General features: G+C 38.7%; 1 protein-coding gene across 1 annotated transcript in view; it reads right to left on the bottom strand.

Annotated features, from left to right (window-relative positions):
• The window catches only part of Cblb (Cbl proto-oncogene B), a 201,183-nt gene that overhangs the window by 110,127 nt on the left and 77,052 nt on the right, over positions 1 to 14,004 (bottom strand). Inside the window, exon 4 of the mRNA XM_055593944.1 lies at positions 5,277 to 5,423. Coding sequence (XP_055449919.1) covers positions 5,277 to 5,423 — 147 coding nt within the window. The remainder of the gene's footprint in view (positions 1 to 5,276; positions 5,424 to 14,004) is intronic.

The following is a 14,004-nucleotide window of genomic DNA, read 5'->3' as shown; positions in this document are numbered from 1 at the left end:
ATGCAGAGGGTGGAGGAAGGGAGGGATTGGGACAGGAGGAGGGAGAGAACCACAGGGGGGGATACAAAGTGAATAAAGTGTAATTGATAAAGAAAAAAAATGAACCTGATTTCATGAAGTTTAGACACTAACTGAAAAGATGATAATTAACCAAATTATTTTAATAAATTCAGGAGATTAGGAAGGGCAATTCAAAGTCAACAGACCTGACCATAACGGTAAGGGGAGGGGTAGGTCCTGAGAGGGAAAAACTTTAAGAGGGCTGGAAAAATTTTATTTCCAAGAATCCTTAAGTGAAAGGGCTAACAGGAGCAAAGACATAGGAACCTAAAGTTGCTAATGCATACGGAAGAGTCCCCTGGAGAGTATCAGTCAAGAAAAAGAACTTAAAAAGAAAAGTGGTTAACTCATCTGTATGCTCAAGAATGACCCAGTCTCTCCACAGTGTGCAGTCCTAAAGGACAACTTAACATGAAAACCACTTAAACTTTAAAAATTTTACTGAACATCTTTTGGATATAGATGCCTAGGAGTGGAATAGCTGGATCTTGAGGTAACACTATTCTAATTTTCTGAGAAACTGCCAGATTGATTTCCAAAGTGGTTGTACAAGGTTACATTCCCACCAGCAATGGAGGAGGGTTCCCCTTTCTCCACAACCTCTCCAGCATGTGTTGTCACTTGAGTTTTTGATCTTAGCCATTCTGATGGGTAGAAGGTGAAATCTCAGGGTTGTTTTGATTTGCATGACCCTGATGATGGACACCGAACATTTAAGTGTTTCTGCCGTTTGATATTCTTCTGTTGAGAATTATCTATTTAACTCTGTACCCCATTTTTATTTGGATTACTTGGTTTGTTGGTATCTAACTTCTTAAGTTCTTTATATATTCTGGATAGGTATATACTCACTCATAAGTCATTATTAGAAATATAATATAGGCTAAACATACTAAAATCTATATTCCTAAAAAAAGCTAAGCAACAAGGAAGACCCTAGAGAAGATGCTCAATCCTCATTCAGAAGGACAAATGCGATAGACATCGGAAGCAGAAGAAGACAGAGAACAGGACAGGAGCCTACCACAGATGGCCTCTAAAAGACTCTACTGATAGAGGTAACGAAGCAGAGGCTGAAACTCATAGCCAAACTTTGGGCAGACTGCACGGAATCTTACAAAAGAAGGGGGAGATAGAAAGACCTGGAGAAGACAGAGCTCCAAAAGGAAACCAATAGAGCTAAAACAAACAAACAAACAAAAAACCTGAGCCCTGGGGGCCCTGAAGGGAATGATACCCCAACCAAGGACCATGCATGGAGAGGACCTAAAACTCCAGCTCAGAAGTAGCCTGTAGACTCAGTCTCCAGTGGACTCCCTAGTAAGGGGAGCAGGGGCTTTCTCTGGCATGAACTCAGTGGCAGGATCTCTGATCACCTCCCCCTGGGGGATGCAGCCTTGCCAAGCTACAGAGGAAGACAGTGCAACCAGTCCTGATGAGACCTGAACGGCTAGGTTCAGATAGAAAGGGAGGAGGTCCTCCCCTATCAGTGGACTAGGGGAAGGGAATGGGACAAGAAAAGGGAGGGAATGTGGCATTAGGTGGTGATGAGGGAGGGGGCCACAGCCGGGATACAAATTCAACAAATTGTAATAAATGAAATTAAAAATGAAAAAAAAAAGAGAAGTTACTGAAAATGGATGTGTACAGATACTTGAACAGGAAGAAGAGTGACTACTCTTCCTGGGGACCCAGGTTTGATTCCAGCAACCACACACCACAGACTGTGACTCCAGTTACAGGTGAGCCACTGCCCAGTTCTGGCCTCCACCAGCACAACATGCACAGGGAGCACACGGTTTCACATGCAGGAAAAGTACCCACACATAAAATAAAGTGAAAAGGCACTTTAAAGCCTACAGTGAAAATGGACCTAGCATTCAAAAGAGAATTTGACATAACTGTAAAAAAAAAAAAAAAAAAAAAAAGTCAGGCAGGATAAGTCCATGTAAAATTATACACTCAATAGCACACACTTAGAACGTAGGAAGACCTCAGCAAATAGTGTAGATAACTGCATGAAAGCTTGTTAATGACTGGAAAATAGCCAGACGGTGGACTCCTGAGATAGATTTGTAGAAATGTGTAAAAACTGCAGAATGGAAATAAAAAGACAAGTCAACTGTAGGAGTCATGATCGACAGAATAACCGGTGACACAGTCGCTAGAAATGGAAGAACAGACCCATCTATCCAGTTATGTATGCAGTTTGCTAATAAATGCCAGTGCTCACACATCCTAAGACGTGTGCCAGCCCCCCAAAACAAAGCTAACTGTGAGAGTCCCGGACTGCAAGTGGACTGTCCAGCCTCTGGAGAATGCCTCAGAGGGGAAACCGGAACATACCAGTTCCCTGTCAATTAGAAGAATGGATGGGAACCTGGGTATCAGGCCTATAGGAATGTGGGAAAATTTAGATAGTCTGCTAGTAAAGCCTCCAACACAGCGGGGCACAGCATGGGTGACTAGACACCCAAGCAGGGGTAGGGAATCAACACAGTGGAGAGAAATGAGCAAGGGGAAACACTGGTAAGCTGCTGAATAAACACTTCTTTGCAGTTGACCTGGGTGTGCGAGTTGGAGGTGCGTGAGGCAGGGAGAGGGAAAGAGAGAGATTGACCTTTCCTAAGGTCTAAGGCTTGGGATGTCAGATGTGGTCTCAGAGCCAATATTCCTAAAAGGAAAGTTTGGAATGATGGCTTCTGTTTCCCACAGGTCTCACTGGTCTCAGAAGCTATGACTGAAGGCAGAGATTTCAATAAAAAGGCTGTTACAGCTAGCCAGGGGGTGTCCAAACTGCAACTTGAAGAATAAAAACAGTAATGGATGCATTAGGAAAGGACACCCGAGACGATTAAAAATAGTCCATCAGTTCTTGTTGAACAATAATTTGCCCGAACACCATTGATGCAATCCCAATCGCTACTGGTCCTGCTTAGAAAAATAGCTTCCACAGAGTGTGAACTCTTTAGCCCCTCCATTCTTCTCCCTGACCTCTCATACCATCCCCTTCCATCCATCCCTCCACTTTTTCTCCTCTCACCTCTCCCTCCTCTGCCCTCTTTCCTAGGCAATTACATACTTGTGTGAGTTAGGAAATGTGTCAGACTGAAAGTGTTTCTGGATTAACAGGATGTTTTTTGTTTTTTGTTTTTGTTCTTACTATAAAGTTTCTTTTAGAATATGAAGATCTGAACTGATATTGTTTCATTTTTTTAAATTTTATTTTGATACGTTTGTTCAATAATGTTCTTTTCCTACATATTTCCATTATCTCCTTGAGAATAGAATAAGGAAGTAAAGGAAAATCTAAACTTTTGAAAAACTAAATGGATTTTCATAAAAGTGTGAAACTTACAGGATTTTCTATTCCTTTTGTCATGCCATTCAGTGTGGTTGAGACTTTCAGCAGACAGAGCCTACTGGCAGCTCTGCTGAGCCTCAGGCAGAGAGTAGGAATATAGTATTGAAAGTTGTTTTTTTATTCCCTGCTTTTATAAGGTCTGACCTGAAATTATATTTATGAGTGTCATAATGTCTCATGAACAATGGTTTCTTTTCTATTTTAATTCATTCCTAATGTTTTGTTACTTCCCTTCAGGGAAGTAAATCACAATAACAATCTTTCAGCAAAAAAACAAAACAACGTTTATAAAATCATAATCTGGCTGTTTGTAGAGACAACCTCCTGTGGGTCTATTTTTGAAAACAATACTATGCTGAAGTTTAAAGTCACTGGCTAGATTAAAATGAAATCATTTTCACTTATCATCATTATCGGAGACAAATGACAGGAATTCTTTAAGATGAGAACCAAGCAAATGTGAAATGTTTGGAGCATTAGGAAAAGAAAGAATTCAAGCCATGGCAAGTTTTGCTATTCATGCATTGCTCATGAATTCAAAACCCACAGGGAACTACAGAACAAACACCGACAGAGGTGGGGAGGTGGCTTCTCTAACAACCTCACAAAGGTGTTGCTCACTTTACAACTCCAGTTGTTGTTTTTGTATCAGTTCTGGAAGCAGCCTGGAATTGTATGCTCATCCTAAAAGGAAAGCTGTTAAAGGCCATTTATGCCTTCCTAAATCAGCAGACTCAGCAGGCAGTGGGAGGCCTGAAGATGCAGGGAGAGCCGGCCGGCCGGTGGGTTACGTGATTTCCTGACAAACAGCTCTAAGGTAGCAGCCCCTTGGCGTCTGGCTAAGCACGGAAAACCCTAGATGTCTAAACTTCATATTTCATTGTGCTGTGAGGTGTCAGCAAAGTAAACATGACACTTAAAAAAGTCGAGCAAAGTTGTCATTTCTTAGGAAGCCCTAGCAAAGTGCTTCATGACAGAGCAGAATTTTCCATTTTCTAAATGAATTCCTGTGAACAACCTGTTCTACGCATTTTCAAAGGCTGGAAGAGAAACATTATTTTGAAAGTCACCATTTGTGCCCTGATTTCTCAGCATTAGAACAGGAGGTGCAAAGGCTGGCGTTCTTCCAGAACTTGCCTCTCTGCTTTGCACCAGTCCCACATATTTCATGAGTATACTCTCCGCTCCTGCAGTTTGAATTAGTGGGTGAGGATGAAACTGTTAATCCCTCACTTGTAAATGGATATATAAATGTTCTGAATGGCTGGGCTTCTAGAACACAGAATGTTCATACTACTGGAATGAAATGGCCTTTACCAGTTTCATTTCAAAAAGTCCTTTTTAATAGAGAAAGAAAAAAAAATATAGGATTTCTTATTGATGTGAAGCCAAACCAGGAGTGGTGTGACACACCTACGATCCTGGCACGTGGGAAGCAGCCTGACAATGACTTTAAATTTCAGGCTAGCCTAAGCTATCCTCTCTTTAAACAGCAAAGCGAAATGTACTTTTGGAGTAAAGATATTGTATGTCAGTTTAAAAATCACTGCTCTATGCAGGTATAGTCTGGTTGCTGTAGAAGCTATATAAGCCAAGCATTTCATAACAGGAAGGAAAAGAAAAAGATTAAGCTACAGTGGGAACAATTATCATTCTAAACACTTATCAAGGTTTTCGGGCAGAGCCCAGTGGTAAACACTTAAGTAGCATACACAATGTCCTGGCTGAAGGGGGGGGGGGGGAGAAAACTACCAAATACTGTCCCTGTATCCTCAAGAAAAGAACTGACAACATAGAAAAGTAAGTCACTCTAGAAAGATAGATCCAGATTATGAACACAATTTCAACTTACTTGTCTCCAAAAAACTTCCTCCAGAATTCAGCAGCATCTGCTTTGGTGATCCGGAAGTTATCTCCTTGGAACTGGCCATTGGGAAAGATTGCCTTGATTTCTGCCAGCATGTGACTGAAGATAAGGGACAGTTTTGTGAGGTTCCGTCTGTCAAGTACAAGGGAAAAAAGGGAGGTAAGTATATGCATGCAACCTTTAATAGGAATATATATTAAGAAAACAACATTTTGTATAGATTAAGCTGAGTCTTAGTAGTTAGTCATGAACCTAAAAATAGGTTGATCTAAAACTATCCATCTAAAATAATGTTTACTGTTCACTTACATTTGGTTTTTATTATATCCTTTATCCACATTTATCTAACAGAAACATGAGTAAGAAAAAAATATCTAATTAATTCATTAAGCCCAACGTAATCAAGTATAAATGTTAAACACGAGTGAAAGAGTGCTTTCTCTACCCAGAAAAGTAAAGAAAAATTTGACACTAGAGGAGAGTGCAGGAGATATGTGATTGCCTGGCACAGAGGTGTCCTGAGGTAGAGAAAGGAGGATGGGGGAGGAGGGCAAAGGGCCTGAAAGCATTAGAAGCAAAACTGTTCAAATATGGATATGACTTTGGGTCACTGGAGCACAGCAGAATGAGAGAAGACAACAGGAAATAGGCTGAGAGGACGTTAACTTTGGACTTGACATGAAGGGAGATCCACGTCAGTGAGACAAGGTTTTTACAAGTTCACTGTTCCCTTCTACCTACCTATGATGGGGTTTGAAAACAAAGGTCTCCAGAGTTTCCTGGGTCATTCTAACATGTTTCCCTATTAGGAGGACTACTATATAGAGAGGGGAGCCAAAATGGACTCAGGGAAATGTCTCAAAAGAGTCAAGTGACGACAAGATGAGAAAAGATGGCTAAGTTATAAAGTAACTGCAGGCATCCTCCATTTGAATTCCCTTGCTTCTAGGGATTCTGACATAATTTAAAATACGTCTCATAAAGCAAAATCACACTAACCCCTGTAACTGTTCTACCTTAAGTTTACAAATTACACTATGGTAAAAGGCCCTGAAGTGCCAGAGCTAGATAATGAAGAAGCATCTGCAACACCAAATGTTGAGCACATTTATTTTAAAGTAAGTTTTAAACTTTGAACTGACTCTACATTCTTTTTCTACTCACAATCACCAACCCAAACTCAACGAACACACACATATACGCACACAAACACACTATGTTTGGTTGTTAGGTTGGTGGGCACTATGCTTCCTAAAACTTTTTAAAAGATACATCAGATGAACAGAGAAAAAAAAAATCAACGTACTCACAAAATGAAAGAGTAAAATTAAAAAGGAAGCAATAAGTATAAACTGTATTGTCACAATATTTTTAAACTGCATGGAAAATACCAAAGAGTACCAAAACACACATCATCTATGAAATTTCATTTCTAAGCAGTCAGAAGCTAGCAGATTTACTCACTGCACATAAATATCTCTTCATTATCTGAACTACATCTGTGCTGGTGCTTAACAGAACCATATCTAAGGGAAGATCTTCTACTCAGTTGAAACAGAGGAGGACAATGCAGCCAATCCTGAATGAGACCTGATAGGCTAGGGTCAGTTGGAAGGGGAGGAGGACCTCCCCTATCAGTGGACCATGGGAGAGGCATAGGAGGTGAAGAGGGAGGGAGTGAAGGATTAGGGGGAAATGAAGGAGGGCCACAGCCGGGATACACAGCCAATACAACGCAAATTGTAATAATAATTAATAAAAAATAAAAATTAAAAGAAAGAGTGACCTGGCTGCCCCATGTCTGTCTATCCATACAGATTAAAATGACAGCAAGTGTTAAGACATGCATTCTAGGAGGTGAAAAGCAAACTGTTCTGTTCCATAAAAGCAACAAAGTGTGTTCACCTTCAACTGTAAAAGACCTTCAAGATCCCTGCTTAGAAAAAAACATAAAGTCACTTTCAAAAACCTGCAACAAATTATGTCCCATTATTAGGTGAGAGGGTTAGCTTTCTACCAAACTTCCAACTGACACATTAGAAAGAAACAAAAATGAATATGGTTATAATTAAGATAAACCAACTGTTCCTTCTTTTCTAAAATGCTTGCCTCCATCCCCTTGTGCCTTTGTTCTTTAATCAGATCCAAACGTTTCTCATTTTTCCTTGCTAGATGTAAGTCTGAAGCATGAAGTCAGTGAATTTCTAACCTTGATATTGATATTTGAGCCACAGGAGATGAAAAAGGATAGAGTGAATTAACTTGTTCACTTGTTACTTAGACACTCAACATTAAAACAGAAATATGACCTGTTTTTAAATTTATAATCTAGAAGCTCTAATAGTCACTAATGCATATGTAAATAACCATTGGTCGTTTATTTATGTGCATATTTTCTTTACCCTCAGGTGGATGGCTACAATTTTTACTGACTTGCTTTACATAACCTGAGATAATGAAAAAAAAATATATTTGAACTGTATTCTGTAAAGAAACTCTACTCATATTGTTAAAAGTATTTGCAATCACTGATGTCATGTTACCTTAATTTTCATATAGGCCAGAATCTAAAATTATATAATATTTTAACACACACACACACACACACACACACACACACACACGTAAATGGTCATTCAGGAATGTCATCATCAAAGACAATGATTTATAAAGGTTATAATTCATATTAACATAGTAAAATAAGCTATCTAATATCATATAAAGTTATTGGCACAATAAAGAGGCTGTGACATTCCTGTATGTTTCTATGTAGTATAAGCTTTATGTAATTCCCAAAGATACACTGTATTATAGACACCCAGCTTTTCACAACACTCAACCTTCAAAATAAAATGCATAGTTACATTTCTACTCATTTAAAATGCAGAGGAAGGAAGAAGGTATGACTGAACATGTTCCCTGCAGCTATGACTCTTGTTCCTGCCATACAATCATTCCATAGTGAGACAGCTTTTCATAAAGCCTCCTGATTCGCCACCATATGATCAGAAATGATGACTAATTAACAAGGGGTTTCATGATTCCTAAGTACTATTTTGTATCACCAAACTCTCCTGCCCCACCACAAGTTAAAAAATAAATTAAAAAAAAATTCTGCTCTCAAATATTCAAGAATCTTAGAAATTTAATTCTAAGTACATTTGCAAAAATTTTGCATGATGAATTCCTCCATTTACAAAAAGAAGTCCTTATTACTATTCATCTTCCATTAACCATCACAAGTCGAGCCATTTTTTCATTTGTTTTGTGGGAAACTTTGATTATAAAAAATTATTTCAGAGTAAAGGTATTCTAAACACCAGCCAATCAGAAAGGAGATGACAATATTGACTAGAACTACTAAAGATGTCAACATTGCAGAAGACCGACAGGAAGGGAAGGAGGCATAAAAATAAACAAGCAAACAACAGAGGAAAAACCAAAGCCAGGTTTGTTATTCTTTAAATAACATGTCCAATGCATCCATAATGTCAAGGCCATCACTCAAGCTACAGGACACCACTCTTCTGTCCTAGGTAATGTCTAACACTATATTGTCTTTCAGTAGTTTCTCTGAAACTCAGGCCAAGTGGAATGTGCAATAAAATGTGTTGCTGAATGAGAATGAATAAATGACCTAAACTGATGGCATCTCACTGTTATGAATAAGTCGAATTAGTTTAGGTGACTCCAGCCAACATTATATAGGACAAAGAACCAATAAAGTTTGATACAAAGCTATATAAGGCTAATTTTAACTTTAGCACAAAAATACACGAAGAGAACATTAAAGTAAAACATGACAGGGGCGGTACACCCAAATTATGGCCATTATGACTCGATGAATTAATGTTCAAAATTGAATTAACAACATCAAATTTTCATTGGTGGCATCCACAAAACACTAGAGATGCATAGAGCATGTAATCTAATGAGATTGCTTGTTGCTGGTTTGCTTCACTGGAGAAACCGCTGTCATAAATCAAGGAGGAAATAAAAAAGCCAGAAATGCTGAATTAGTTTAAAAAAAAAACTTTAAAAGAGATTGAATTAGCAAAGTCCAAACTTCATGAGAATGTGCTGCTTTGGGTAGAAGATACAGGGTATTTTATCACCAACTACTGATAGTTCAGTCCCCACATTTAAAGGCTAGCATGTGCTTCTAGCTCTCTGCATGATAATCTAACATAAAACCAAAGCAGTGCATAAAGTATAGAAACAGAGGTGCTTACAAGGAAACTTGTGTCCAGTTAAAGAGCAGGTTCTACTGCAGTTGTGACAGAGTGCCTTGAAGAAAGGCTCAGAGTTGCTCCCAACTGTCTCTGTCCTTGGGCACCATCATTCCAAAGGGAGTGAGGAGACGTGGCTGATGTAAGCCTTGCCTTTCATTTCTCCCTCCTGAGAGCAGTCTATTATTAAAAAGAGGCCTGGCAGTCTTAAATAAAACTGATTATTACTCACTCCCTCCATCCGAATACTAAGAGCTGTCAGACCTCTATGGTCTTGACAAAGAAGCTTTCTTTTAAAAGTCTAAAAGCAGGCTACAGTGAATCCTGGTGGGTTGGTTCTAGTCACAACTTCAGAAAAAAATAAAAAGAAAAAAGCAGAAAGAGCCCAGCAACTATTTACTAGTGAAGGCTTAGGGTTTACTTCAAGCCACAAAACAAGTCAGGAGTGTGCCAGAAATCAACCTACCTCTATCAGGTAGCTCCCTGAAAACTGAGGAATGATGGTTAGCTTGGGGTGAGAAAGTGGACCAGCAAGAGGGGGAAGAGGATGCAGAAAAGAGCGGGAATAAAAACCACGTGCACTGATAAGTAGGAAAATACTATAATAAATGTCATTGTTCTATGGCTAATTAAAATATTAATAAATTAAATATAAAAATAAATTACAAACTTTAAAAGAAATTAATAACAAAGCCAATCCAGATGACTGATAAAGCAAAGCCCAGGCTCCAATTCCTAGCCCGAAACAGAGATGCACACTGGGCATTCTTTGATCCCTACATAGCATCTTCTTGCATGTGCAAGAAGTTTCTATTAGGGTAAAAACTATCAAAGTAAGGATTCTGCTCATGTGGAAAACAGATGGCTCAAGAACAAATAGCTACAAATGGACCCTTAACAGGCATGGGCTTAAAGGCACTTAAATATGAAATTACGTTGCCATGTTCAAATCTAATGTCCTTAGATAAGTTTCCAAAAGCATACTTATATACATTGAAGAGTTTAACTCTTCAGTCTGTTATTACTGGGTTTATATCCTTACTCTGCTGCTGAATCTTGAATTACTCAGGCTTCTGGAATGTTACGTAAAATGATTGCTACACTGCGATCTTTTAAGGAGTAAGTGATGCGTGGGGCAAAGGGTCTAATAGGTGTAATGAGAAGGTACAATCAATAAATAAATTAGTCTTGGAGGTGGCTTTTCTTCTTGTTCTAATATAAATTTGACCTTTGCAACGGATAGCAAAGGAATATTGTCCACACCTTAGGAAGACTCTAGTACTCACTCCATACTCAGAAGTGATTGGCAAGCAGCTGACACACACATTCAGTCATTTACTCTACAGATCTTTGTGAGTGTCTATCACATGCCAGACTTGTTTAAGGACTGAGGACACAAAGGGTCCAGATCACTATACTTGAAAGGGATCAGGGACCCCCAAAGATTAAAAAGAAAGCAGGGGAAGTAAAAAGTGATAGGCCCAGAACCCCCAGAGGAGCAATCATTTGAGAGAAGAATTGAAGAACCCCAGGGTGACAGTTCCCTGCCTGTGATGAGCAGCTTCAGGAAGGAGGTGGATTAGGCTGGGTATAAGGGCTCTGAGGCTGAACAGGGTTGTTCGTAGCCTTTTGACGAGTTCCAGGATTACACCAGTCCACAAAAAGAAGGACTATCTTATATTACATATTCCATAAAGTTGTAAACCTTCTTTTTAATACTGGCCATTTTAACTTTGCAGCACAGCCAAATGAGAATTAATTTATCTCTGCTGATTGCCACAAATGGTTTTATCTGGAAATTTTTCTATGAAAATCTATTAGAGCATTACATGATCACTCCCATTTTTATCTGGTTTAAAGGCCTTAAAAACTCTACCTCAAAAACAACATACATAACCCTTCTTTTCTTTGGTATTAGGCCTTTTTTGATGAAACCTCATCTGTAATGGTATCCTTTTGTAATAAATCTTTAAAATGTAGACTAGGCTATTAATTATTAAAAGAAAAACAAGAACGCACTTCTTTCATCCTCTTAAGATAAAAGATAAAGTACAATGAAAGGTCTATAAACTAAGTGGAAAGTTGTGACTATGATGAAATTCAGCCTTTTTCTCAAGAGAAAGAAACATTAGGAACTCCAGTACATACTCATGACCTGAGGTAAGGTGACAGAGAGTTTCATCAAAAACCCAAACAATTTGACATTAGAAGAACAGCAGTGAAAATAGTTAGAAAATGGTGAAACTGGACCGGCGATGCTCAGCAGGTAAAGCAGCTTGCAGCCAAGCCTGGCAGCCTGAACTTAATACCTTGCTCCTGTATGACAGAAGAGAATTAACTCCCATGAGTTATCCACTAACCTCTACACACATGGCATATGTGTGCACACTCATGACAAAAATGAAATAAAGATTTTAAGAAAATGCACCCTCTTTGTATTTATAATAACCTACCATTAAAAAAATACAAGATTAAAGTCAATCTGCAGTGTAGTAACTACCCAAATAATGCCCATTTGTTATACTACTTCTATTCCACTTTAATTTTAAAAAGATTAAAAGTAATACATAGTTGGGTTCTTCATCATATCACAAAGCCTTATCACATACACACTAGAAAAAAAGTTTCCTTTTACTTGAAACATTCTTAAGCATACCAGTTTTATTTAATTATATTTGTACGTCATTTTGGCCCTGTCAAGGAGGGTTTTCATTTTATTTCTACTCAATTAAATATACACTACAATTTTTCAGTATTTTCAAGAACATTTACTGACTCTAGGGCTATCTACCTTTCCATCTTTCTTTCACCACAATTCTTGAGTTTGTCGCAAACTCAAATGCAAAGGCCTTCTGCAGTGCCTGTGACACAATCTCCCCATGCCTCATTCTGTTGACTTATCTGCAACAGTTTTGTGTCAAGATACACCCAAGTCACCTTCTTCCCAAACTTTCTCAGCGTGACCAACTGGCTGATAAATGCTTCGTTTTTACCTGACCGCAAACAAGATTTCCCTGTAGGGCAATGAGGTCACTTTATAAGCATATTACAGTGGATTTTTTTTTTACATCATGCGTTTTTTGTTGGCAAAGAAGTTTTACACCTGAAACAGCTTCTTACACATGATATATATCCCATAAGTATATGACTATGAAGAGATCGTAAATATTTTAAAATTATAACAAAGATTTCCTATCACCAGTAACTGTGCCAAGCAACAAATAGATAGAAGTGATATGTATGACCACAGAGATAGACACAGTTAGACAAACAGACAAACAGATAGACAGACAGCAATAAATTTTATAAATCTGCTTCCAAACCTAGGTCAAAATTATTTTCAAAATTACCCAAACTGCTTTAATAAAATTAAAATAATATAGGGCTTACTTCTAGAATTAAATTAGAAAAAATAATTTAAATTGCTCTGTGAGCTCAGAGATCTTTTCTTGCCTTCTCATTATGACTTCTTTCTTCATGAATGCCAAAACAGAATGCCACTGAGTCAGTGGAAACAAGTGCAGCCACTCTCAGAGCAGCTGGAACCGATCTGCCCTGCTTCCCGGGGAGCATTCAAAGTTCCCCATCACACTAACTGTTCCTTAGAACCTTCTTCCCATTTGGGAATCTGGAAAATTTCTTTAGCTCTCCCTCTGTCTCATGTCCACATTGTTCTCCTAAAATGGAGCAAGGGAAAGACAAATGACACACAGAAGTGGAAAGATCCAGCTCATCTCCATGGCTGACACTGCGCAACAGTGACAAGTGGAAAGACATCATGAGCTTCATGCCACCTCCAAGTACTAAAGCACGGGTGCCTATCCGTGACAATCAAAAGGATCCTAATTCACCACTCCCAGGCCTATCCACGGTCAGCACAGCTTGGTTTGTATGTCATGTCATAACACTGTGGAGGGGGGAGATGGAAGAAAGGAAAGCCTGAGATGATAAAAGCCAAAAGTAAAAAACAACAACAACAACAAACAGTATGTCTAGTACAACCACATCAATAACCTCAAGTTCTACCAAGAGCATCGCATTCTAGATGGTTTACAAACATCAAACATGTCGGACATAAGACAACATTGACAGCAGTAATCTCTGAGAAGCAGAGTCACTAGAGATGGTTTTTCTATATACTTCTTTATATTCATTGAAAGCCATTACATTGATTTTTTTAATCTATTTATTTGTTTGTTTGTTTATTATAGGCAAGGGTGGAATAAGCTTGTAGAAGAATGAATAGATTTCCTAACCCAGTGCAGACTCCACCATCTGAAGGGCTCACCTGCATCACCTGGCATCACCTGCTTTGGTTCGCGCATCAAAAGGCTTTTCTGCCACAATCGCCATAAACCACACAAAGGAACACTGGCTGACAAATTCCTGCAAATGGCTGCATTCATCTCTCTACTCTAATGTTTTCATAAATCACACATGTATTTTCCTAAATCCTTACCTCCAAAGGTGTGTTCTGACATTCA

This window comes from Psammomys obesus, unplaced genomic scaffold (genome assembly GCF_907164565.1).
Source record: "Psammomys obesus unplaced genomic scaffold, mPsaObe1.curated_primary_1811, whole genome shotgun sequence".
Lineage (NCBI taxonomy): Eukaryota > Metazoa > Chordata > Mammalia > Rodentia > Muridae > Psammomys > Psammomys obesus.
The sequence above is the reverse complement of the archived record's forward strand: the minus strand, read 5'-3'. Positions and strand labels throughout refer to the sequence as shown.